General features: G+C 41.9%; 1 protein-coding gene across 1 annotated transcript in view; it reads left to right on the top strand.

Moving 5' to 3' along the window:
• The window catches only part of AGAP1 (ArfGAP with GTPase domain, ankyrin repeat and PH domain 1), a 672,695-nt gene that overhangs the window by 481,676 nt on the left and 164,201 nt on the right, over window positions 1–26,818 (top strand). The window contains exon 10 of the mRNA XM_050915972.1: window positions 21,720–21,881. Within this exon, the coding sequence (XP_050771929.1) occupies window positions 21,720–21,881 (162 nt within the window). The remainder of the gene's footprint in view (window positions 1–21,719; window positions 21,882–26,818) is intronic.

A 26,818-nucleotide genomic window follows, 5' to 3' on the forward strand; every position in this document is an offset into this window, starting at 1 on the left:
AGGGAAGGTCATCACAACATGTACGTTAGTAGGCACTGAAGAGAGCACAAGACAAATGGGAAGGTGCTGGAAGATTACTTGACTCCCACAAAAAGTTAGTCTGCCAAAGGTGATTTCTGCATTGCTCTGGGAATCGGATTCATTAGGGCAATGGAAGGCTAAAAGAAGGGGGAGCTTAAAGCACTTCTCACAAAAGTAGTGTCTTTCCCCTCTCCTCTTCTACACCCTTATGCCCAAAATAACCCCAAATACAAAAGATTTTTGGCCACAATTTTATAACAGCGGGTCAAGCTGTGGTCTAATCTACTTGACAGTGCTGTTTAATGAATTAGAGGGCATTTCAGGAATATGCAGTATCTTGCAACATAAATTCACCCAAGATGATTTGTTACAATTAACCCTCTGATACCAGGAGTCAGGATTTCCTGACCCTCTGCTCTAATGTATTTTTCATTAGTGTTAACAGCTGGGGAACCGAGTCCTCTGGCCTTGAGAGGTTTATTTCCTTTTGGAAGAGAAACTCATAGTGATCATGAAGAGCATAGCACAAATAAACCGTGAATATAGTGAAGGCAGAGTCATGTGCTAGAGTTCACCCTATGCTCTGTCGTCTTCTGTTCTAATGTAATCTCTCTCTCTCTCTTGGTCTCATATATACACAGATTCTTGCAAAAAAATGGATAATGGTAGATTACCCAACTCTAGCATCATATATTCACCTCTTACTTTGAAAATAGTGCACTGGGTGCACCCTGAATTAAACCTCTTGCAACTCAGTTATTTGCCTTGGGGATAGTGGGAAATCACAAATGCACATGCTACAATGAATGCAGGCTGCTTGCATGCATTTAAATGATCTGTATCTCACTTTTTTATGGTACAGTTGTGAATTATATTCTTTTTGCGTTTGTAATTAGTGGGTGGAACAGATGGTGAAGGCTTAGTTTGAAGTGATGTGTCCATTAAAATGACCTGTGCTGCCCAGTGATGGTTCATGATAACATATTTTTGTTAAGATGAAATATACTGGACAAAGACAGGAGTTACAGGAGCACTCACCATTAGTGATTCAGTAGATATTAAAATTGTGCAAACAAACTACAAACTTCTGCAGAGCAAATGACTGCTTCAGAATAAGAATACCTTTTTATTATCCTCGCTCTATAGTCAATAATTTTTATTGAAAATTTTCATAACTTACACTTTTTGTCATCTCTGGGTATAATTGAATAGGTGGTACCAGATAGGCATTGAATGGCATGAAATCATGAGTTTGGATAAATCTTCATTAGTGATATTTTAAAGATATTTCTAAATATTATGCAACTGAATTCTGTAGGGTCTAGCAATTTTGTGACATATTTGTGAAGACTGTTTAATCAGGCAGTGTATGCCATGTGAATGGGGGTCTATTCTCCCCACAATCCAGCTGTTTGTTTCCCATTAATGAGTTGTTCACACAGGCACTGAGGGGAACAATACTACCCTATTTTCATCCATCTACATTGGGCCTATCATAGGGGCAAGTAAACCCCAAGCAAACTCTCTTTGCAGTTTGATGCTGTCCACACTGGCTTAATGAGTAAATAAAGCACAAATTTCAATCCTCATGCATCTTCCAGTGCCTCATATTAAAAATCTCTTTTTGTTGAAAGGTGATTTTTTTAAGCATAGACTAAAATTGGGAATGTGCCTTGTATTCTATTTGTGGTAGTCTTTGGAGAGATTAATTGTTTGTGAAAGTGTAATTTAATGATATGCAAACTGTATCATAACAGGATATTTTATAATATCAGAAAAGAGTTTTAAATGTTCTAAAGCAGTCTATAGCTAGAAAGAGGAATTCTTCTTTTGATACTGTTTTGGTAGATGAAAACATTTTTATTCAATAGGAAACCAGGATCATTTTTTTGCTCATTTAAGACCAGTTCTGGCAACATACTGTTATTCACTCAAATATAAATGCCATGTTCACTTTGAAATGCAAATTGTTTAAAGAAAAATAGCATATGGTAGAGGAAAGTACCTTTTCAAATCAGCTCCTACACTTTAGGGTTGTGAGTACAGCTAAAATTATTCTTTGGAAAGAAACTGGAGCCTTTGACACATTGAAGCTTGAACTAATCAAGGCTTCCCAGTAAGCGTATACACATATCCATATCAAGGAAATAGTGCTGAGAATACACGGATTAGCATAGTAATTTAACTGCCCCCTGCTAATCAACTTAAGCAACCAGCTGATGCATGTATGATGTATTTGAAAATGCACTTTTTCAGAACACAGAATGGACTAGGTAGTTGACCATGTATTTCATGTTAATGTTGATATATTGAGAGGGACAGAGAGGGAGACAGATATAAAAGTGCAGCAAGTCCTTGCTTCTAAGGTTTTTAGTTATAAAGGCTTCATAACATGTATCTTGCCATAATATGCAGAATCTACTTCTCAGTGAACATTGTTGGCTTCATATTTTGAGCTGGCTGGCTGGCTTGTCTGCCAAGAGACTGCTATGATTCCCTGCCACTGGCTCTGTATCCTGACATGTAAAATGAAAGAAATATATTGCTTCTTGAAGGTGAGAAGAGGAGTTTGCCTCCTGGAGGAGAAAAATGAGTAGGAGTGTTTCCTGAAGCTTTGTGTGGTAGAACAAGTCCATAAGAACAGCAGTTGGCATTAACAAGGCTCCATTTGGATGCGAGTATGATAGCATTGTTGTTAACTTGACACGACTGAATAAAAGAGTCCGGGCATGTTATAATTAACCTGAAGGAGGAGTGAAAAATGAGCAATAGCTTGGGAAAACATTTAAATTCAAATAAATATTGTCGTCATTCAAGGATTGGACCTGTATCTGGTCAAAGTATGTTCGAGAAAACTCTCTATCTCTTATTCAGCTTTTATGTAGACCAGCCTTTTCGATATGTCAGTGACCACATGGGGACTTTTATGAGGTTTGGTTTATTTAAAAATTTTTAGTAACTTCAAACGAGACTGAAAATTGTACTAATGCCTGTGATGCATTAAGGAGCTCTTTGTGCTTGATTTTGCTACCAAATCTGATAAATTGTATCACTGACCACAAAATAAAGCTGCATTATGGATCACCAAGAAATTAACTTCTCAGATCCTGCCATATTTGCTCCCAACTATACAAAATTCCTCATGAATCTGAATTGACAGAATTATTATATGATTCTCCTGAGTTACTCAGTTTCTCTGTGGTGAAACTAATTTCACAGGCCAAATCATTGTGTTTCTAAGTAAGTTTAAGGAATATATAAAGTTTTGAACACTGCAATTTCAGTATAAGAATCAGCGTGTTATGGATATTCTCTGTAAAGTTTTGCATTTGTATCCCATCAAGGTTTAGAATGTGACTGGGCCTTTTTGTTCTAAATCTAGCTAAATGGCCAGAAAATGTTGACATTCAAAATATGCCTGTCTCCCCCACTCAGCCACCAAATTCAGACTGATGGCAATGTGTTATTCAAGCAAAGTTGTTCAATAATTGTTTTCCATCATCTCGCAAAAACATTTCATCTTTTCTTTCACATACCAGTTTTCTCCTTCTCTATCTCTGTTATGAAGATTATCGCACAGGAACTCATCAAAAATAACTCTGTCCATTCTACTAGGCAAGGAATGAGAGATAGTTAAAGGTAAAAAATGGACTTACATAGCATCACTCTTCAGTCCAGCATGTTGGATGCCACTTGTAAGGTCTTTGAGATGTCTTTCAAGGCATTTCTCTAATTCTGCTTCTGAAAAATAATGCATTTCCAAAGCCATTGTATTCTGTCAAAGTTAGAATCAGGACTTACAATTTGTCAGACCACTCTGTTTATTAGCGCAGCACTCCGCCAATAACATTTAGAATATGTGAGTGGCCATGCAAGGCCCAAACAGTTTTATTTATACAGATAAAAGAGCGGGAATTAGACAAAGGGACAAAGAAATTAAAACAGTAAAATTCACCTGGGGCACAGCGTGCATATCCTATTTCCTTACTAACTGTTATCGATTTAAGGCTTAATCGGTGCAATTGTTCTATGTTAATGTCTGTATTCCTGACACCTGGTTGCAACATTCCAACAACTTTGCTTAAAGGTACAGACAACATTTTTTTTAATCCTTTCTATTCTTACTATATAATTCATTCTACTTTCACAATTCCTCCTTTTGGTCAGGTGTACGCCATGACCAACCCTTACTGAGTTTTACAAATTAACCGTTTTTTATTTCTTAGTTTATTAGCGATATTTAAAATTATTATATTAGCACTTTGTTTTGGGGCAGCCATCTGGGGACACAATTCTGGATAAAACAGGAGATTAACTGAAAGCATACAAAAATTACTAAGATTTTAAACAGGATAGTTAGGGGTCCCTGAAACAACCAGTTTTTTATGCCAGAGAAATTGAACAGGTTACTTAGCCACTTTCATAAAGAACTTGGCTTTTTATGGGGAAGATATGCAATCTGTTTTAAGTGGCTAGCGCCATTTATTACCTTATTGGTATTGTTAGGTATAAACACACAACATTTTTTTTTAATGAGAGCACAGGTCCCTCCTTTGGCCGCCAGCACTATGTCTAATGCTTGACGGTTTTGGAGGGCAACCTGTTTGATTACCCCTGTTTTTTTGGCCAGGGTTTTTAAACTTTCTTCGGTTTTATTTGCCATTATTTTAACCACTGCTTGTAACCTTAGGAGTCTTTTTGCGTGGTGTATTACTCCCCCAAGTGGGATAAAGGAACTGCCAATAGCCTCTTCCCAGGTGTCATTACTGTTCCATATTGTGTTAAACGGACAAGATCCTCCAGTGATGTCTGGGGAATTGAGTGGGATAGCCAGGACAGGAACACCAGTTTGAGAGTGGGCTGGGATGTGGCTGCAGACCCAGCATTTAGAAACAATAAGCGTCTGAGCTATCCACACTTGCTGCTGGATAAAAGAATTGTCATTGTGGACTCCCCAGACCTTAAGACACCAGCAGCCGAAGAACAGTCACCACCAGAGGCGCATGTTGGAGGCAGGGCCCTTCTGGTTCTGACAACCTCAACTGAGGGAACTGCAGTTACAGTTTTATGTCCACCAGGCAGCACACGCTAGGCTCACTACTGCTTCTTCTTGGGCCTTGCTTTATGTAGTCACCTGCTTCTGGCAACCCTTACGAGAACGTAGATTGTAAGGTATTACAGGCTGTTCCTCTACGTCGTCTTCTGGAGTCAAAAAAATTGACTCTGTGTGGTCCTGAGGTGGTGGTTGGTTCACTGGGGGTGGTGCATTCTTACACTGCGAAGCATGTATCCACTCTGAGATGCCAGACAGTTTAACAGCCTTCCCTTGACTCTGGCTATAACAATGGCCTTTACACCTTATTTTTCCTGATGCATACATTTCTTATTCACACAAATATAGATCTGGGATTAGGGTTTTCGACTTCTCGAGGGCTAATTTTAAAGAGTTAAGGAAATTAGTTAGAGAAGTGGATTGGACGGAGGAACTTGTGGATTTAAATGCGGAGGAGGCCTGGAATTACTTTAAGTCGCAGCTGTGGAAATTGTCGGAAGCCTGCATCCCAAGGAAGGGGAAAAAAACCATGGGCAGGAGTTGTAGGCCAAGCTGGATGAGCAAGCAACTCAGAGAGGGGATTAGAAAAAAGCAGGAAGCTTACAGGGAGTGGAAGAAAGGCAGGATTAGCAAGGGAAGCTACCTTGGTGAGGTCAGAACACGTAGGGATAAAGTGAGGAAAGCTAAAAGCCGCATTGAACTGCACCTTGCAAAGGGAATCAAAACCAATAGTAAAAGGTTCTACAGCCACATAAATAAGAAGAAAACAAAGAAAGAAGAAGTGGGGCCGCTATACACTGAGGATGGAATGGAGGTTAAGGATAACCTAGGCATGGCCCAATATCTAAATAAGTACTTTGCCTCAGTTTTTAATAAGACTAGTGAGGAGTTTAGCGATGATGGAGGGATGATAAACGTGGATATGGAGGTGGATATTACCGAAACTGAGGTAGAGGCCAAACTTGAACAGCTTAATGGGACAAAATCGGAGGGCCCGGACAATCTCCATCCGAGGATATTAAAGGAACTGGCGCGTGAAATTGCGAGCCCGTTAGCGAGAATTTTTAAGCAATCGATAAACTCGGGGATTGTGCCGTACGACTGGAGGATTGCTAACATAGTTCCTATTTTTAAGAAAGGGAATAAAAGTGATCCGGGTAATTATAGGCCTGTTAGCTTAATGTCTGTAGTATGTAAGGTCTTGGAAAAAATTTTAAGGGAGAAAGTAGTTAAGGACATAGAGGTCAATGGTAATTGGGACGAATTGCAACATGGATTTACTAAAGGTAGATCGTGCCAAACCAATCTGATCTCCTTCTTTGAGAAGGTGACGGATTACTTAGATAAAGGAAATGCGGTAGATCTAATTTACCTCGATTTCAGTAAGGCGTTTGACACGGTTCCACATGGGGAACTGTTAGTTAAATTGGAAAAGATGGGGATGAATATGAAAGTTGTAAGGTGGATAAGGAACTGGTTAAAGGGGAGACTCCAACGGGTCGTATTGAAGGGTGAACTGTCAGGCTGGAAGGAGGTAACTAGTGGAGTCCCTCAAGGATCGGTTTTGGGACCGATCTTATTTAACCTTTTTATTACTGGCATTGGCACAAAGAGTGGAAATGTGCTAATAAAGTTTGCGGATGACACAAAGCTGGGGGGTATTGCTAACACGGAGAAGGACAGGGATACTATTCAGGAAGATCTGGACCACCTTGTAAACTGGAGTAATAGTAATAGGATGAAATACAATAGTGAAAAGTGCAAGGTCATGCACTTAGGGATTAATAATAAGAATTTTAGATATATGTTGGGGACGCATCAGTTGGAAGCGACAGAGGAGGAGAAGGACCTTGGGGTATTGGTTGATAACAGCATGACTATGAGCTGCCAATGTGATACGGCTGTTAAAAAAGCAAATGCGATTTTAGGATGCATCAGGCGAAGTATTTCCAGCAAGGATAAGGAGGTGTTAGTACCGTTATATAAGGCGCTGGTGAGACCCCATCTGGAATATTGTGTGCAGTTCTGGTGTCCCATGTTCAAGAAGGATGAATTCAAACTGGAACAGATCCAGAGACGGGCTACTAGGATGATCCGAGGAATGGAAAACCTGCCTTATGAAAGAAGACTCAAAGAGCTTGGCTTGTTTAGCCTGGCCAAAAGAAGGCTGCGGGGGGATATGCTTGCTCTATATAAATATATCAGGGGGGTTAACGTTAGGGAGGGAGAGGAATTATTTAAGTTTAGTACTAATGTAGGCACGAGGACGAATGGGTACAAACTGGATATAAGGAAGTTTAGACTTGAAATTAGACAAAGGTTTCTAACCATTAGGGGAGTGAAGTTCTGGAACAGCCTTCCGAGGGAAGTAGTGGGGGCAAAAGACTTTTCTGGCTTTAAGACTAAGCTTGATAAGTATATGGAGGGGATGTTATGATAGGATAGTTTAATTTGGGCAATTGATCTTGGATTATCACCAAATAAGTCTGCTCAATGGTCTGTGGGGAGATGTTGGATGGGATGGGAACTGAGGGCTTGTCTACATCACAAAGTTGCAGCGCTGGTGAGGGGGTTACAGCGCTGTAACTTAGGAGGTGTACACATCTGCAGGGCATCACCAGCGCTGCAACTCCCTGTTTGCAGCGCTGGCCGTACTCCCGTTTTGTCTCGGGTGTAGAGGATCCAGCGCTGGTGATCCAGCGCTGGTAATCAAGTGTAGACACTTACCAGCGCTTTTCTTGACCTCCGTGGAATAAGCAGGTATCCCAGCATACCTGAGGAAGCCTCTCCTTCAAGCAGGTCTCTTTCCCTGCGGTTTGCAGGGGGGTCCGGGGAACGCGAGAGCAAACCGCGGGGAAGCTGGTCTCCTTCCCCGGTTTGCTCTCGCGTTCCCCGAACCCCCGAGCAAGCAGGTCTCCTTCCCTGCGGTTTGCTCTCACGTTCCCCGAACCCCCGAGCAAGCAGGTCTCCTTCCCTGCGGTTTGCTCTCACGTTCCCCGAACCCCCGAGCAAGCAGGTCTCCTTCCCTGCGGTTTGCAGGGGGGTTCGGGGAACGCGAGAGCAAACCGCGGGGAAGCTGGTCTCCTTCCCCGGTTTGCTCTCGCGTTCCCCGAACCCCCGAGCAAGCAGGTCTCCTTCCCTGCGGTTTGCTCTCGCGTTCCCCGAACCCCCGAGCAAGCAGGTCTCCTTCCCTGCGGTTTGCTCTTGCGTTCCCGAACCCCCGAGCAAGCAGGTCTCCTTCCCTGCGGTTTGCAGGGGGGTTCGGGGAATGCGAGAGCAAACCGCGGGGAAGCTGGTCTCCTTCCCCGGTTTGCTCTCGCGTTCCCTGAACCCCCGTGCAAGCAGGTCTCCTTCCCTGCGGTTTGCAGGGGGGTTCGGGGAATGCGAGAGCAAACCGCGGGGAAGCTGGTCTCCTTCCCCGGTTTGCTCTCGCGTTCCCCGAACCCCCGAGCAAGCAGGTCTCCTTCCCTGCGGTTTGCAGGGGGGTTCGCGGAACGCGAGAGCAAACCGCGGGGAAGCTGGTCTCCTTCCCTGGTTTGCTCTCGCGTTCCCCGAACCCCCCTTGAAGCCGCCCAACAGCGCTGCAGTGTGGCCACATCTAACACCACTTGCAGCGCTGGTTGCTGTAAGTGTGGCCACTCTGCAGCGCTGGCCCTATACAGCTGTACTAATACAGCTGTAACAACCAGCGCTGCAAAATTGTAGATGTAGACATACCCTGAGTTACTGCAGAGAATTCCTTCTTGGGTGCTGGCTGGTGAGTCTTGCCCACATGCTCAGGGTTTAGCTGATCGCCATATTTGGGGTCGGGAAGGAATTTTCCTCCAGGGTGGATTGGCAAGGGCCCTGGAGGTTTTTCGCCTTCCCCTGCAGCGTGGGGCATGGGTCGCTTGCTGGTGGATTCTCTGCAGCTTGAGGTCTTCAAACCAATTTTGAGGATTTCAATAACTCAGTCCTGGGTTAGGAGTTGTTATAAAAGTGGATGGGTAGGGTTCTGTGGCCTGCCTTGTGCAGGAGTTCAGACTAGATGATCATATTGGTCCCTTCTGACCTATGAGTCTATGAGATTGAGAATACAAACAGTAGTATTTTATATTGAACAAAAATGCATTGCAAATTAAACCTTGCTAAGTTTTACAATTGATAAATAAGACAATTTACATTGAGACCCAGGCCTTCAATGTTTCTCTAATTTATTTAACATAGACACAATAGAGAATCCTGTCTCTTACTACCTAAATCTTAAAACAAAGAGTTAGAGAGGGCCCAATTTGTAATGCATATGAGAATACAGAATCTTATAGTCCCAGGGGGTCATTTCTTTCTGGTATTTAAAAAGGTGGCTAGCAGGATGAAATCAAATTATACTTAAATTCTTATGGGACATTATAAAATCCTGCTCCTACATATCTCCCTTTTGACACTAAGATTTGCTATTGTTACAAAAAATACAAACCAAACAAACAGATTTTAGAATTTTTACCTATTTTTCTGATTTTGAGTGCCCTATTGCAGCCATGACTTGGTCTTTATTTAAAAACATTTTAATTTTTGTAAAGAATGAAGTTACCCCTTAAGGGTTAAATGCTAAATTCCAAAGCCAAACAACACTAATTGCCTGTGTTTTGCAAAAAGGTCTGTTAGTTTTGCAACTTTGAATTAGAGTTAAATGAATTTGTAGTGGCATTAAAAACAAAAACAAAATTAATTTATTTTACCCCTACAAAACAGGAGTTTTACAAATTAGATGTGTTGGTTTAGATTCTTAGAACTTTACATATTTTTACAGACAAATAGATACATACACATTTTCTTTTCCTTAATATTTTTTTTTACACTGCTTTGTTTTTACATAGCTGTATATATAAATGGATTATTTACAGGCACTTTTCTGGAAAAGGACCCATTTTTTCTTCAGAATGGCTGCAAAGAAACCAAGAATTTTTTTTCTTTAACATGGTTCTTTTTAACATTTTTCACAAAGTTTAACTGCTTAATTTTTTCCAGCCTCTGTAGAGTTAACTTTTCACTTTTTTCCCTTAAATCACTTATGTCCCAAAATGACACCTTTATTACCTCAGATTTTACCATTTTAAGTATTGTTCCAGGGGTTCATGCCTGCACTTACTGCTTTCTTTTACTCCTGACACTATTTCCTTAGGACTTTCAACCTGTTTTTTTATCTGTTGCTTGCCTGCTTGTCTGGGCCTGATCCTGCCTTTTTTTTTTTTTTCCCAAATGAACCATTTGTGAGTGATATTGTGGTCATTTTACAATTTTGAAAGAAATGTTCAAGGAAAGGGACCAGGAAGGGTGGGGGCTAATTGAGGAGCCCACCCTCCTTGCTGAATTGACAGTGGAACACTAAAGAATCAGTTTTTGAGGCAGACAACAAAGGGGAACAGAACAAGGGGCTTTTTGGTCGTTTTTACAATGAGATGGGAGTATGAAGGGGGTTGGATCGATCCGGGGTTTGGAGAACGGGGTAAAGGGGAGCGCTCGGTCTGGTGGTGGGAGAGGAGGCTTTTAATAAAGCTTTTAACTTATTATTTGAATAATTGAGAGAGGCCAGTTTTGATTTTGTCCACCTATGATTTGCCTCTTCCCACCACTGCATGAAACAATTAACCTCTCCTTTAGCCAATTTAGTTTTAGGTTGGCCGAGTTTGTCCTTTAAGACGTCCACTCAGTCTTTGTTCCAAGATTTTAACAGTGGCCACTGAGTTTTGGGATCCCCCTGAGTTAGCCTAGACCATTTTCCCAGAAAATTACAGGAGTCTGGACCCTTTTTACAGGAGTCTGGACCCATCCTAAATACATAAAATGAGCCGGCGTTCATTAGGAAACTGTCCCGACTTAGACGTCTGGTTACCCATACAGGAGGACTTCACACACCAATTACACAAGAAGGAAATTCGGGTTCGTCAGAGCGATGCCCAGTGCAACACACAAAAGGAGCCCACAGGCTACTGCCTCAGTCGCCCTTGCTTTCACACCAGGGGTTTTACCCAAAGTGCGGTGCGGCTGCGATTGTGCAGATTCCACTCACTCAGACCGCGGGGACAGGAACCCCTTGGTCGGCCGATCCCCAGACAGAGACGGCACCCAGACTCAAACACTCCACAAGAGGACAGATAGACACAGAGACAGGACAGTCCTCAGTCCGGACTAAACACAGAAATAATTACCTGACCAGATTCCTGATGTCAGATCCCGGGATCCCTACCAAAACAGAGTGGGAACCAACAGGTTTGATGGCGTAGACCTCACTGTGGCTGTGCGCCTTTCCGCTCTAGTGGGGGACCGCTTGGGCCAAATGCCCAGGTGCCGGCTGCCACGGTCATCCTACGAAAACAGTCAGGATTCACACAGCCCCAGTGAAGACGGTTGCCATCTCGGTAGAACCTCCAAATTGTCAAAGTTAGAATCAGGACTCTCAATTTGTCAGACCACTCTGTTTATTAGCGCAGTGCTCCGCCAATAACATTCAGAATATGCGAGTGGCCATGCAAGGCCCAAACAGTCTTATTTATACAGATAAAAGAGCGGGAATTAGACAAAGGGACAAAGAAATTAAAACAGTAAAATTCACCTGGGGCACAGCATGCATATCCTTTTTCCTTACTAACTGTTATTGATTTAAGGCTAATACTTCACCAATTGCCCTTAAACGGTGCAATTGTTCTATGTTAATGTCTGTATTCCTGACACCTGGTTGCAACATTCCAACAACTTTGCTTAAAGGTACAGACAACATTTTTTTTGATCCTTTCTATTCTTACTATATAATTCATTCTACTTTCACAATTCTAAAGGTGCTAAAATAGATGCCACGGTGAACAGGAATGCAGGATCACTCTGTTGCGGTGAATATCTGTCACCTTGAATAGGTGGTTTTGCTTAACAAAGCTAATTGAGACATTAAGATTAATGTAGAAAGTTGAGAAGAAGCCTAGAAAAATGCTGTAAACATTCTAAAAAAGGCTTAAAACACGTAAAATATAAAACATAATACATGTAAAAATCTTTACCTTCCTCAATTGTCCAAATTTAAAATTAAGGGAACCCAAAATGATATGTGGATGGGGAGAAGGTACTATTTTGTTGTATGAGGACTTTAATATGGTCCAAATAGTTAGAGTTTAGAGTTTAATGCGATACAAAAGTGGTTTCTGAGATCAAGGAAGTGTAGGTAGCATTGTTTTGTTTCCAGATGAAAGAAAAAGTGAAAAGACCTGACTTATTCATCCAGCTGCTTCTAAATTAGTATGCCATGACAGAGTTTACCTGATTCCAAAACAAACAACAAAGATTTCTAGCACTCGGGTCAGCAGCTATCTCACTCAGTAGTCCTCTCCTAACACAAGCTATAAACTAGGCATTATTTCAAATATAAGAGAGGAGAATTTCTAATATCTCAAGATCAACAGCTAGGAGGCATGATAATAGCATGTGCTTCCACAGCCAGTATGGGCTATTTAAGCCATGGATATTAAATATCTTTAGTGTAATCATAGTCTATTATTTGAGATGTGTGACCTCATATATCTCCTAGCTGTGGTCTGAAGACAGGACAGGACAATAGGCAGATCAGAAAATCTTGGAGTGTAATGCTCGGAATGCAAGAGTCAACCACCACGCCAGGGAACAATAAGTCTTACTGGAACATTAAAGCAGAACAAGTCAGCTAGTAAGACTGTTTGACACCATAGTGTGACCAGATGAGCAGCAACATTTTGCTCTTGACTGACATCTGATCTGTATGCTTATTGTGAGTTTGAGACTGTTTTCAGCTGGGCTACTGGCTCACCTGTGCTATAGTTTGCTGTGAAGAAAAGATCACAAAGGACTGTGGTCGCTAAGGGCCCCAATCCTGCCAAGAGTTGTGCATTTTGGTGACTTTATATCCGAGTCGTCCCTTTGAAGCCAATGGGATTATTTGAACAAATACAGTTGCACATATGCATGTACGCTTGTAGGATCAGGGTCTATCATAGTAGCTTTCTTGGGGGGGAAAGGGAAAATTTCCAAAGAACTCCAGCTATGAGAAGGCTAGTTAAGCACTTTACTGTTTGTTTTGGTTTTGAAGAGGAAATGAAGTAGTCTCAGGAAGGCAGAAAAGTTTGTCAGAACAAACCCTTCACAACCCAAGACTGGGACACTGGGAAGTAGGATTGTCTAGGGTCCCCATTTATCTGCAAGCGTTTACAACTGGGTAGTATCAGAAATATCAGCATTAGCAGATCACCCTATCTACTGGAAAAGTAGGGGGTAGTTCTCTGCATGGAAATTACAAGCAATCAATTTCTGCTATTTTGCTTCTCCAAAGAGTTTGAGATATGGGTTCGAACTGAAGTGTCATATCAGTTTCTGTAACCGAAGTCTTTAAGTATAAAAACTCTAAAATCAGTTGTGAGGGAGTACATTTAGTCCTTAAAGGAAATGTGCATTTTATAGATGCCTGCTTATTAAGGCCAGAAAAGATCATTGTGACCATCTAGTCTGACCTCCTACATAACACAGGCCATAGAATTTCAGAAAGTTGTTAAGTTCTGGTTGAGCTAGAGCATATATATTAGGGTGACTTTCTGTCTTGATTGAAAAGATGTAATGATGTAGAATCCACCACATCCCTTAGTAAGTTGTTCCAATTGTTCATTATCCTTTCTGTTTAGCGGGGGGAAGGTGTCCTCTTATTAGTCTGAATTTGTCTATCTTCAGCTTCTAACTATTAGATCTTGTGTTATGCCTTTGTCAGCTAGATTAAAGAGCCCCCTACTATCATAAATCATGCCGTATAGGTACTTATGGACTTCAAGTTAAGTTGCCTCTTAACTTTGTCTTGTATAAATTGAGCTTCTTTAGTGTCTCACTATAAAACGAGTTTTCCAGACCTCAGATCTTTTTTGTAGCTCTTTTCTGAACCCTTTCCAGTTTGCAACTTTCCTTTAAAAGTCTGGACACAGGATTCCTTAAAGGTCTCACCGATGCTGTACCCAGTGATAACGTCTCCATACATCTACTCAGTATTCCCCTGCTTGTGTATCCAAGGATAGTATTTGCCATTTTAGCCACATCATCATACTGGGAGCTCATGTTCAGCTGGCTATCCACAATGACCCGTACGTCCTTGTCACTCACTGGTTTCAAAAATACAGCCCCTTTTCCAATAAGTGTGACTTACTTCATAACCTCCTAGATATGACCTGCCATTTAGCTGTATTAGAACATAAGTGAGCCCAACTTACCGTGTGATCCAGATCACTCTATAGAACTGATTTGTCCTTATTATTTACCACTCCATTAATTTGTGTTATCTGCATACCTTACCAGCAATGATTTATATGTGATCACTGATAGTGTGTAATAGCTCTGGGGCAAGGACAGATTTCTGAGAGACCCCATTAGAGAAACAAAGCAATACAGCTTAGCCTTTTTACAGCTCCCTCACATTTGCAACATAATAGCACGATAATGTGATAAGCGAAGTGATTCACAAGTAGTAATGTCTGGTCTCTCTGGTATATATGTCCCTGTATATGTGATCCGCGTAGGATAGGAGTCTTCTGCAGCTCACAGTCACAGAGTTTGGCTGGTTCCCTCAAACTGTAGAGAATCATCTTTCAGCTCTGAAAGTTTCTGATGTGTCAGCCAAGATGGAGCTGTCACAATAGGTGTTTTTTTTTCTCATTAGCAATTTTCTGACTCAAGTTTTTTTCCCAGGCTATAAAACCTGGAGGAAAAGTGTGCTGATACTATACCAGAGAGAGCATGAGCTGAAGCACAGAGAGATTCATTTGGAGAAAAAGTATTTATTTAATTTGAAAGAATGCAAAAAACAGTGTGTGTGCTTGATTCAGTATTTTAGTGAGACTTCAGTCAAGAGTGGGGTTCTAATGTGAATCTTCGTCACATATGTGCTGTTTTGTGGGCAGGGTTTTATTGCTGAACTTTACATGTGTTCCCAGTGCCTCTTTAGAAAACACTGGCACAGGATGTTCAGATACTAGCCTTAGTAAAATGCATTAAATTGGTTGTTCAAACAGGCTCAAAAGAAGTGTTCACCTGTTGTAGATTTAACTTGTGACCAGTGTAATAGATGCCAATCAGCATATGGAGGTCACATGGGTAAAAGAATGGCTCGGGAAAAGGGATTGGAGAGGAAGTCCAGTGGTAAAGGTACTGGCCCAGGACTTAGGAGAACCAGGTTCAAATACATGCTCTGCCATTGGCTTCCTATGTGGCTTTGGGCAAGATATTTAGTCTGTCGCTGCCTCAGTTCCCCATCTGTAAAATGGTTGTGTTGCAGACAAATTCATTGAAGATTGAGGTGCTCAGATCTTACAATAATGGAAGTTATACAGGTACCATAGACAGGGCCGGCTTTAGGAAGTGCGGGGCCCAATTCGAACACTTTCGGCGGGGCCCTGGCAGGGATGACTTAAAAAGAAAAAAGTGTAAAAAAAAAAAAAAAAAAGCCTTCCATTTCTTCCATGTATTATTTACTTTCCATAACTATATAAATAATAAAATTGTATATTATGTACATTGCATCATATATGCTGTTGATTGGTTATTAATGACTGCCGTTTCACATGTGTGGGTCCCCACCACTCCCTGGGGGTGTGCACATGGGTGGGTTCCCGCTGCTTCCTGCCCCCCTCATTGAAGCAGGTGTGCAGGTTACTGGCCTGGGAACTGCAGGGCAGCAGTGGACATGGGGCTGGTTGAAGGCAGGGCAGGGGCTGACTGGAGGTAGGGTCTGGCTGCAGGCAGGGCAAGGGGTGCGGGGCTGGCTGGAGACAGGGGAGTATGGGGTGGGCTGGCTTCAAGCAGGGCCACAGGGGGGTGCAGCAAGGGTTGGCAGGGCTGGAGACAGGAGTATGGGACTGCCTGGCTTCATGCAGGGGGGTGCAGCAGAGGTTGGCTGGAGACAGGGCAGGGCGGGCAGTGCAGGGCTGGTGCGGGCAGGGGTGTGTGGCAGGGGTTGGCTGGAGACAGGGCAGGGGAGTTGGTAGGGGCTGGCTGCGGGCAGGGGGTGCAGAGCTGGCTGCAGGCAGCAGGGGGCAGGGCTGGTGTGGGCAGGGCAGGGGGTGCAGCAGAGGCAGCTGGAGCCCCGGCCTTTTAAAAAGCCCCCAAGCCCCCCGCTATCCCAGGGCTCTGGGGGCTATTTAAAGGGCCCGTGACTCCCCTGCTTCTACCCCACCCTGGATCTTTTAAATAGCAGTGGGAGCCCTGGGGAATGCATGGGAGGCGGCGGGGCTCCGGCGGCTATTTAAAGGACCAGGGTGGCAGAGGCAGCTGGAGCCCTGGCCCTTTAAATAGCCCCCAGAGCCCCCTGCTACCCCAGGGCTCTGGGAGCTATTTAAAGGGCCCGGAGCTCCAGCCGGGGGCACGGGGCTGGCCGTGCTCTAGCCAGAGCTCCAGCCAGGAGAGCCGGGCCGCAGAGCTTGCGGCTCTGCGGCCGGAGCTCCAGCCGGGGCCGCGGGGCTTGTCGCGCTCCGGCTGGAGCTCCAGCCGGGGCCGCGGGGCTTGTCGCGCTCTGGCCGGAGCTCCAGCTTAGAGAGCGGGGCTGTGGGGCAGCCACGCTCCCGCCGGTGCTTTGGTCAGGGGAGTGGGGCCATGGAAGACCCTGGAGCAGACCTCTGTCATAAACAGATAGCTAAGGGTTAATGTCTCTTTCACCTGAAGCACCTGACCAGAGGACCAATCAGGAAACCGGATTTTTTCAACTTTGGGTGGAGGGAATTGAGTGTCTATGGTCTTTGTTTTCCGTCTGCCTGCCTTCTCTGAGCTTTGGAGAAGTAGCTCTACTTTCTAGTCTTCTGTTTCTAAGTGTAAGGACAAAGAGATCAGATAGTAAGTTCTATGGTTTTCTTTTCTTTGGTATTTGCATGAATATAAGTGCTGGAGTGCTTTGATTTGTATTCTTTTTGAATAAGGCTGTTTATTCAATATTCTTTTAAGCAATCGACCCTGTGTTGTATCATCTAATACAGAGAGAACATTTGTACTTATTTTTCTTTCTTTTTATATAAAGCTTTCTTTTAAGACCTGTTGGAGTTTTTCTTTACTTCAGGGAAATTGAGTCTGTACTCACCAGGGAATTGGTGGGAGGAAGGAATCGGGGAGATTTGTGTGTTGGATTGCTAGCCTGACTTTGCATTCCCTCTGGGGGAATAGGAAAGTACTTTTTGTTTCCAGGATTGGGAACAGAGAGGGAGATTCACTCTGTTTGGATTCACAGAGCTTGTGTCTGTGTATCTCTCCAGGAGCCCCTGGAGGGGGGAAGGGAAAAAGGATTATTTCCCTTTGTTGTGAGACTCAAGGGATTTGGGTCTTGGGGTCCCCAGGGAAGGTTTTTCAGAGGGACCAGAGTGCCCCAAAACACTCTAATTTTTTGGGTGGTGGCAGCAGGTACCAGGTCCAAGCTGGTAACTAAGCTTGGAGGTTTTCATGCTAACCCCCATATTTTGGACGCTAAGGTCCAAATCTGGGACTGAGGTTATTACATGGTGGCAGCGGTGGGATATAGACAGAATCCAGAAGCCAGTAGAAATATTATATTTTTCGTTTCTCTGCTAAGGGCTTTTTAGCAGAGAGAAACAGTTGGTTTTAAAAGGGAACCAGAGAGAATTTTTTTTTTTTCTGCTCTCTCTCGCAGTTTGTGGCTTGCATGTTAAGCGAGAAGCCATTAAGAACCTGTTAAGGGTCTTTTGTCATGCAATAGCCCTCCCATTAGGGGGCAAGTACCAGCACTTATAGGCATGCAAATAAAGTGGTTTTTCTGGTTTCCCTTCATTAAACATTAGCTAGAAAGAGAAAAGGAAAAAAGCACTGTTGCTAGGCAGACTTCAGGAGGCAACAGAACCTGCAGTTCAGAAGATAAACACCGGAGGGCACCCCAACACAAGAAAACAGGAACCATGACTTCTAAGGCAAAAATTGACGCCGAAGAACAAATCAAAGAAGCTGAACACAGGCGAGAGATGGAAAAACACAAACAGCAACTGGAAATAAAACAAAAAGAGATGGAGATGAAAGAAAGAGAAGAACAGATCAAAGAGGCAGCCTACCAAAGAGAACAGGCAGCCTACCAAAGAGAACAGGCAGCCAAGGAGGCAGCACACAAAAGAAAACTAGAAGAAGAAGAGGTGGCCCACCGCCGAGAAATGGAAAACCACCACCGAGAAATGGAAAAAACAACAAAAAGAGAATGAAGAGAAGGAAAAACAGAGAAAACATGAACTGGAGTTGGCAAAAGCTGGGCTGCCTGTGCCAGCCAACCCTAACAACCCGGCGCCAAATATTGCTCCACAGCACAGGAAATTTCCCACCTACAAGGCAGGTGATGACACCGAGGCCTTCTTGGAAAATTTTGAAAGAGCCTGTCTTGGGTACAGCATTCCCGAAGACCAGTACATGGTAGAATTGAGGTCACAGCTCAGTGGACCTTTAGCAGAGGTGGCAGCTGAAATGCCTAAGCACCAAATGAATGACTATAAACTTTTCCTAACCAAGGCCAGATACAGGATGGGGATAACCCCAGATCATGCCCGTCGGCGTTTCAGAAACCAAAAGTGGAAACCAGAGCAGTCATTTCCAGGTAAAGTCACTGGTCAGTCAGTGAAAAGGAATGCTATGCCATTGTGTACGCCCTGGAAAAGCTACGCCCATATGTTTGGGGACGGCGGTTCCAACTACAAACTGACCATGCTGCACTAAAGTGGCTTCATACTGCCAAGGGGAACAACAAGAAACTTCTTCGTTGGAGTTTAGCTCTCCAACATTTTGATTTTGAAATTCAACACATCACAGGAGCTTCTAATAAAGTTGCTGATGCACTCTCCCGTGACAGTTTCCCAAAATTCAGTAGTTAAAAAGTGTTCTTAAAATGTAAAAGTCTGTTAGTTATATACTTAGGAGTATATGTAAAGGTGTATGTGTTGTATTAATCTGTTTATTTTCAAGTTCTAGAAGGAAATCGCCGCCAGTGAGCTTCCCCACTGTCTGCAATTTGGGGGGCGTGTCATAAACAGATAGCTAAGGGTTAATGTCTCTTTCACCTGAAGCACCTGACCAGAGGACCAATCAGGAAACCGGATTTTTTTCAACTTTGGGTGGAGGGAATTGAGTGTCTATGGTCTTTGTTTTCCGTCTGCCTGCCTTCTCTGAGCTTTGGAGAAGTAGCTCTACTTTCTAGTCTTCTGTTTCTAAGTGTAAGGACAAAGAGATCAGATAGTAAGTTCTATGGTTTTCTTTTCTTTGGTATTTGCATGAATATAAGTGCTGGAGTGCTTTGATTTGTATTCTTTTTGAATAAGGCTGTTTATTCAATATTCTTTTAAGCAATCGACCCTGTGTTGTATCATCTAATACAGAGAGAACATTTGTACTTATTTTTCTTTCTTTTTATATAAAGCTTTCTTTTAAGACCTGTTGGAGTTTTTCTTTACTTCAGGGAAATTGAGTCTGTACTCACCAGGGAATTGGTGGGAGGAAGGAATCGGGGAGATTTGTGTGTTGGATTGCTAGCCTGACTTTGCATTCCCTCTGGGGGAATAGGAAAGTACTTTTTGTTTCCAGGATTGGGAACAGAGAGGGAGATTCACTCTGTTTGGATTCACAGAGCTTGTGTCTGTGTATCTCTCCAGGAGCCCCTGGAGGGGGGAAGGGAAAAAGGATTATTTCCCTTTGTTGTGAGACTCAAGGGATTTGGGTCTTGGGGTCCCCAGGGAAGGTTTTTCAGAGGGACCAGAGTGCCCCAAAACACTCTAATTTTTTGGGTGGTGGCAGCAGGTACCAGGTCCAAGCTGGTAACTAAGCTTGGAGGTTTTCATGCTAACCCCCATATTTTGGACGCTAAGGTCCAAATCTGGGACTGAGGTTATTACAACCTCAGCCAGGGTAATTAAGAAAATTTAAAAGGCACCTAAAGCGCGGGGCCCTCTTAGGCCCGATTCCCAGGAATCGGGCAAATCGGCCTAAAGCCGGTCCTGACCATGGACAGATAGCGTTTGGTCTCAGAGAGGCAGTCTCACAAACTCTAATAAGAACAGCGTGTTTCACAAAGCTGCTCTTTCTTTCAGAACACTGCTGTTGGGAAAAATCATCATGATGGAACTGGGAGTCAGGAGATCTGAGTTTTATTTCCTGCTCTGCCACAGTCTTCCTCTGTGACCTTTGGTCCTTTACCTGTGGAAAAAGTGGGAAACAACAGTAAATAATAATAAACTCCCTCACAAGAGTATTGTATCTTAATTCGCCAGTGTTTCTGAACTCATCAATGGTTGTCGAATTGAAAGTGCTGTGGAAGTGCAAAGTTTTAGTATGAAAGTATCTTAAAAGTGTGTGTATGTTCACATAGAGTAGAGAGAGTCTTCAATAGCAAAGAATTGCAAGGTGCTTTGCAAACTTTACTAACTGTATGTTGTATGTAGGTTTAGATGACTTTGCTTCCAGTTCAGGTCAGCTGGAAAACCATTACCAGTTACTTTGTCTTTGGATGAAAATACTAAATGCTTTAAATCTGTCTCTAAAAATAGTATTCTTAAAGCCATTTATAACCCTACTGTAGGCTAGCCTTAACAATGGATTCACGATGTCCACTCTGTTTTGGTAAAGTCTGCCATGAAGAGATTACAGCTATTAGAACATTCTTACAAAAATCAAACTAACACTTTAAAAATATTTTAAATTTGTTTAACCAGTAAATTCTAGATCAGTAATGGAGTGTATGATTAAAAACTAAACTGCAGAGTGAAATTTCTAGCCATGTCAAACACAAGAACAGGAAAGATAGACTGAGACCACTAGAAGTCTGTTGATGGAAAGGGTTTTCTTTGTTTTGTCATAAAACTTGATTCAACTAGATCACCGTTCATCTATTTCCTCCATTAAACTTTTTCTCTGTCACAGCCCTTATGGATCATGAGAGTGCTAAACACATTTGCCCCCTGGTATTGCCTCCATGTTGGTGATAGTTAAAAGTCTGTGGAAGATGAGTTTTATAGTTGATGTTTTGCTACTAGTACCAGTTTATTTACTGGCACTGTAGATTTTTCGATTTTGGCTTTATTCAGCGGTGGGGATACTCAATTAAAATAATTGAATTAGGATAAGAGGGTTTAAAGTGTCTCCATTTGATGTAGTTATTACATGTTTCGTATGTTAGAGTTCTGTTTAGAGGGTCATGTTACATTTTCAGGACTTGCTTTTGTAAGGGTACAACGGATGGTTTGCTTAATGCTTATTAGTTTTTAAGGATTGGGTTTTTTCAGCATGTCTTTTATGCACTAAGCCAACACTTCCCAAAGCATGAGGCGCACACCCGCTAGGTGGGTAGGAAGGACTAGCTAAGGCAGTGGAGAGGATATATAAATTAACATGTGTAGGCTTTTAACAACAAATATCAGGGATGCATTTGGGGGCTTGCAAGTATTTCTATTTTCTAGAAAAGGGTCAGGGGGAACTCAGCTTCCAAAAGTTTCGTGAACACTGCATTCAAGTGCTGCTGCTGTTCTCCACATTAATGAAATTAGTGATGTCTCTGCTCTGTGGTATTGTAAGATTTATTCTCCTGAATGTAAATCAGCATTATCTTGTATAGTAACGGAGGGGTTTATGTCGTGTTTTTTGTTTCTAGGAAATGTGACTACTAGTACGTCTGTGTCTCAGATGGCAAGTGGGATCAGTCTAGTCTCCTTCAACAGTCGCCCCGATGGTATGCATCAGCGCTCCTACTCAGTTTCCAGTGCTGACCAGTGGAGTGAGGCAACAGTCATTGCAAACTCTGGCATCAGCAGTGGTAAGAGACAGGTTGGGGTTTTTTGCTAGAGTTCTTCCCTGTAGACTTATGTCACTCATCTGGGTACATTGTCCTAAGCAAAGCTGCAACCATTTAAACAGAACAAAAAGGATGAGAAGGGGGGGAGAAGAACATAAATTAACAAAACATCTCTTCTTGTGACATGGAAAGGTAAGGAGTGCTGTGGAAGCAGCAAACATAACTGCACCAGGAGGGAGATGCCTTGTGTTCTCAACTACCCCATGCCTGAAAGTTCCCATAGGCCCAACATTATTAAAAGCATAGCAAAGCCAGGGTCGCTTTCTAAGTGCATAGCTTCCAAGCCATCTTCTCTGCGTCTGTGAATGAAGGTACACAGTTCTCATCCCCTTTATAGTCCCTTTGTGTTGAACAATTTATTATTTTATTTTTATGCTTGTAATTGGCGAGCTGCAGGCAGAGCCAGCCTTTGGAATGAATCCCACAGCCACTATCTCCCTAACCTCAGTTGGAGGAATTTGTAAATGTCAGAACTACTCTGTTTCCTTTTTTAAAGACGTTTCTAGCCATCTCTCTTGTGAAGAGAGCCTTGAAACTGCTGACCAATCACAAGGGTTGCAAGTTTGTCATAGTGATTTGTCCAGCAAAATCACAGGGTGTATTCATGATTTTCATATAGCGACCTAATGATAGTCTGTGGGGCCAACAAATCAGTTGTCATTGATATCTTGATTTCTGAAAAAATCCCAGACCAATTTATTGTTACCTCTGAGGTGTTGCCTGAGCTGCTATCAGCTCCCTACAAACGTGTAGCAAACGGTTTGCAGTTGAGCTTGTTCCTCTACTAAGTACACATTGTGGGCTTTGGCCTCAAGGGGGAATGTCTGAATAGCCTGAAAGGTGCTGTGGTCTAGTGGACTACACATGGGATTGAGAACAAGGGAGTCCTTTATTCCAATCTTAGGTCTAACACACAATTTGTCTGTGACTTTGGTCAAGTCGCTTCCTGCCTTAGTAGTCCCATCTGTAAAATGGGCCTATACTACTCACTTCACATAGGGAGTTGTGAAGATTCCATTAATGTTAGTAAATCACTATGCAAGTGCTAAATTTGTAGTATTTGAAAGAGAGACAAAGGGAAGCATCATGGAGAGCCCACGAAAGTATGGTGGAAGTAATGGAATGGAGAAATAAGAAAGTGGAAAGCAAAGGGAACCTTGAACAGAGTAAATGGTGGAAGGGTGTGAACAGCACAAAATGAAGTGACCATGAAAGAGAGTTAGAGAAAAAGAAACTGCTGCTTTTGAGGCTACCTCTTAAAATAGTGACAATTATAAGGGTCTCAGAAGGACACATTTTGTGGCTCACACGCACACAGCTGTTGCTGTTTTGGGTGTATCTGCTGTTCTTAGCTTTTTGTCTCTGATGTCGGCAAGCCCTACAGCATTCATGAGTATGTTGTCTGTGCTGGTATGAAAAAGAGGCCCCCTCTTTCTCCTGCACACAGCTGCATTTTATACGTCTTACATTAAGGACATCTAATTCTGTTTTATGACTTGGCGATCATATGTTATTACTTCTGGATCGTAAGAGACAACAGCCAGGGTCAGCTGTGCTACATTTACTCAAATGATACAGGAAGACTGAGAAGTAAATAACGATAGAAAAGTGATATTTGCATCATTTTCTGCTTTGCTTTTTTACATTTTGAAAATACTGGGAGAACTTATTTTCACTAGGTTGGTGCTTAGTGGGCAGTCTTAAACAAACAAATGTCAACATAAACATTAAGTATTGTGATTGATAAAACTAATTCAAAAACTCAAACGTGATTCCTCTCCAGCAGTGTGCCCTCTTTCTCTTAGATTGTAGAACTTATCCTTTATGCTGGCAGTTGACACATGAAAAACTCTTTAATTTCAGCGTTTTTGCCCCAATAAAAGGTTTTGAATTTTAGAATCGTAAAAAGATAATGCTGTGAAAGCAGCAGGGATAGGGAGAAGCTAAGCATCTTTTGGAATTCAAATGCCAATGTACTGGGGAATATGCCTGCTTATTGTCACATGGTTTTATTGTAGACAAAATAACATATTGGGATTCAATTTTTCTCTGCACCTTTTTTCACGTTAAATTAATACTTTGTGTGGCTCCAGAGAACTTTTCAAAGTCTTCCTATCCAGACCTTTGGTTTCCTGGGGCTTGAGTCTTTTAAGCAGCTGTGAACATCTCCTAATTAGATAAATTACTTTGTAGTGGGCAGAGCCACAAAACAGGAGGTGCTGGTTAAATTAAAGGGGAAAAAATAGAAAAATCCATTCTCTGAAATGGAATGCCCCACTGCTTTATGACTATTACTGTTGTAAGGTTTTACATTTAAGTACCTGAGGTTTAAAATTAAATGTCTAATATAATTTGGCACTGGTAACAGGAAGCCTGTGACTGCCCTTAGAGAAAATCTAGACAGCTTAGTTCAATGTTTCAAATTGCTGTCTGCTTGATAGTGAGCAAATCATAGGTTTGGGTCGCTATTTAGCTAAATACCACATGCTGCTCAGCATAATTTTAAATGCAGTAACATGTTCGTCTTTAAGTTTCTGAATTTAAAAAGACTGTTCCAGGACTACATGAAAAATTAATTTTTGTACCTTTTTTCTTACTCTTGTAAGTGTTTGACAGAAGTAATTTTAGCAGCAAGAGAATAAAAACTGAGGGCAGTAAATCCCTGTCTGGGAACCTCTTGTGTAGATTCTTTATGGACGTAGAATTGATCTACATGTCAGATCCTGATGTAGCGTAAACTGTTTATCACCCTAATGGCAGAAGTAAGACCATGAACATCAACTTATAATCCTCTGTGAAAGAAATTGGTGTTTGCAGTCAGTGAAGGAGCAGCTTAGGTTTATTGATAGATTTAGAACAATTACCTCTGCAACAACTATTGGCTGATGGGTTTTCTTGAATCTGATTGGAAGCCTGTGATTTTTTTTTTCTTTGATTAATCATTTTCTTGATGGATAATTTTCTTTAAAGATGTGGCTTCACACTCCTGGGGATAGGAGGGTCATATGGTTTCTTGGGAGCTATTGCTAACTTCCTTAGTTGTTAAATTTTACTTCAAGACAAGATCCTTTGTGTGTGCTTCACACATGCTTTTAGTGGAGACACATGCCTCTCTTCATCTAACTATCAGTTCCATTTTTTTTCTTGGCACAGGAAGAAAGTACACACTCACTTTTTCATTTTCTTCAAATTCAGTTCTAGTTTTCTCTTCGTTAGCATTTAGACTTCAGAGTTCTTGTTGTTTGTATTTTATTATTTTCTATTGTAAAAAATGGAAATTGCTGTATTTTGCTGGGCCTATGAATTTTTGGTCAATCATTGGCTGTTGCTTGAATTATGAAGTATCTCAAGCTTGCGTAGGAAATTCAGTCTTCCAGAGGAGAATATCAGTTGATGTTACTATCACTTGATACAATCACTGGTGAATACTGATCACATCTGTTCTCTATTACATACAATTTATAGATCTTAACAGAGCTCAAGAGAGAGAAATTCTGTGATCTTAATAGGACCATCTCTTTTGCTAGAAGGTGACTATAGCCAATTTTATGAGATCAGGAAACTAAGTTCTCCAGACCTCGTTAACAAAAGGCTGAACATTCTTTTCCATCTCAAGATATGCAATGCAGCTCATTCATTCTCTCTTCTCAGAAGTTCATTCACCCTGTCTTCTGAGAAGTTAGGATTTAAGGTTTGATTTGTTGGAATTTGTCCCAAAAATAGCGTATTAGATACTCTTTCCTTTTCAAGCGTAACAAAGGTTTATATGTACTAATAGTAATGATAATACCTAGCTCTTGCATAACTTCTAATGCCTCAAACTACATTAATTCACATGCGACAAGATATTTGTACTCTGCTTTTATGGAGTACCACGTACATTTCTAGTATAAATTATTACCATATTGTCACATGAAATCTTCTTGAATGCCATCTGCATATATTTAATCTCTGAAAGATTGTTGATTGTATTTACAGTGTCATCTCTTCAATAAGTTGTATAAAGCACAACTCCTAGTTTCTATTCAGTCTCCAGCAGTTTGGTGTTATCAAATTAAGATCCTGCTGTGCCAAGGGATATAAGTGGTATTTTGAGCTTGTACATTTATGCAAACCGTACCCAGGTTACTTTTCTGATGGCAATCACTTTGTCTCGTATAATTAGTGAGTTACGGGCTCTGAAGACCTACGGTACAGTTGAATAGAGAGGCTTGGCTTTGGGTGCACATTCAGGAAGCTTCTTCTGGCAGTAATGTCAAAACTCAATTTTGAAGGTGAACTGGAAAGATTTTAGTTTTCAAGAATCATTTATAATCCCAAATCGAGAACAAAGTTTGGGTAAGGTAAACTATATTGTATTTTTAATACATTCACAAAGCTTTTCAAAATTAGTTCCTCTGTCACTTATCTGCTAGGTCTTCCATACAAGATTGGGTACGTTCCCTATAATAGTATCTTCACAAAATCCTCTAAAATGATGCTGTGAGATTCCTGTTTCAGGTGGTAATATTATCAACGGTTGCAGAACATGTACAGAATCCTGAACTCAAGTCTCAAATAGTAAATGAGAAGGAATGGATTTTCCGATCTTCTCTTTTAAAATGCAGATGTGTGTGTGTTTTTTACTTTGTTTATACACACAGGTCAGGTTACTGCTTTCTGCTTTTCAAATTCAGTGTTTACATTTTCTTTCAAACAAGTATTCCAGTGCCACTATTTTTGTTCTTCCGAGCTTTCAACTTGGGGGGACGTTTGTTCTGCAACTTAGTTGCATCAACAAAGTCTCTTTGAAAAGTGAGGAACGCTTTTAGAGAATTAATCTACCGTTTTTGTTTTTCTATAAGAGTGGAACATAAAGCAAGGCTGTGTCCAAAAGAACCCTTTCTGATAACCTATTA

Source organism: Gopherus flavomarginatus, chromosome 10, assembly GCF_025201925.1.
Source record: "Gopherus flavomarginatus isolate rGopFla2 chromosome 10, rGopFla2.mat.asm, whole genome shotgun sequence".
NCBI classification, from domain to species: domain Eukaryota; kingdom Metazoa; phylum Chordata; order Testudines; family Testudinidae; genus Gopherus; species Gopherus flavomarginatus.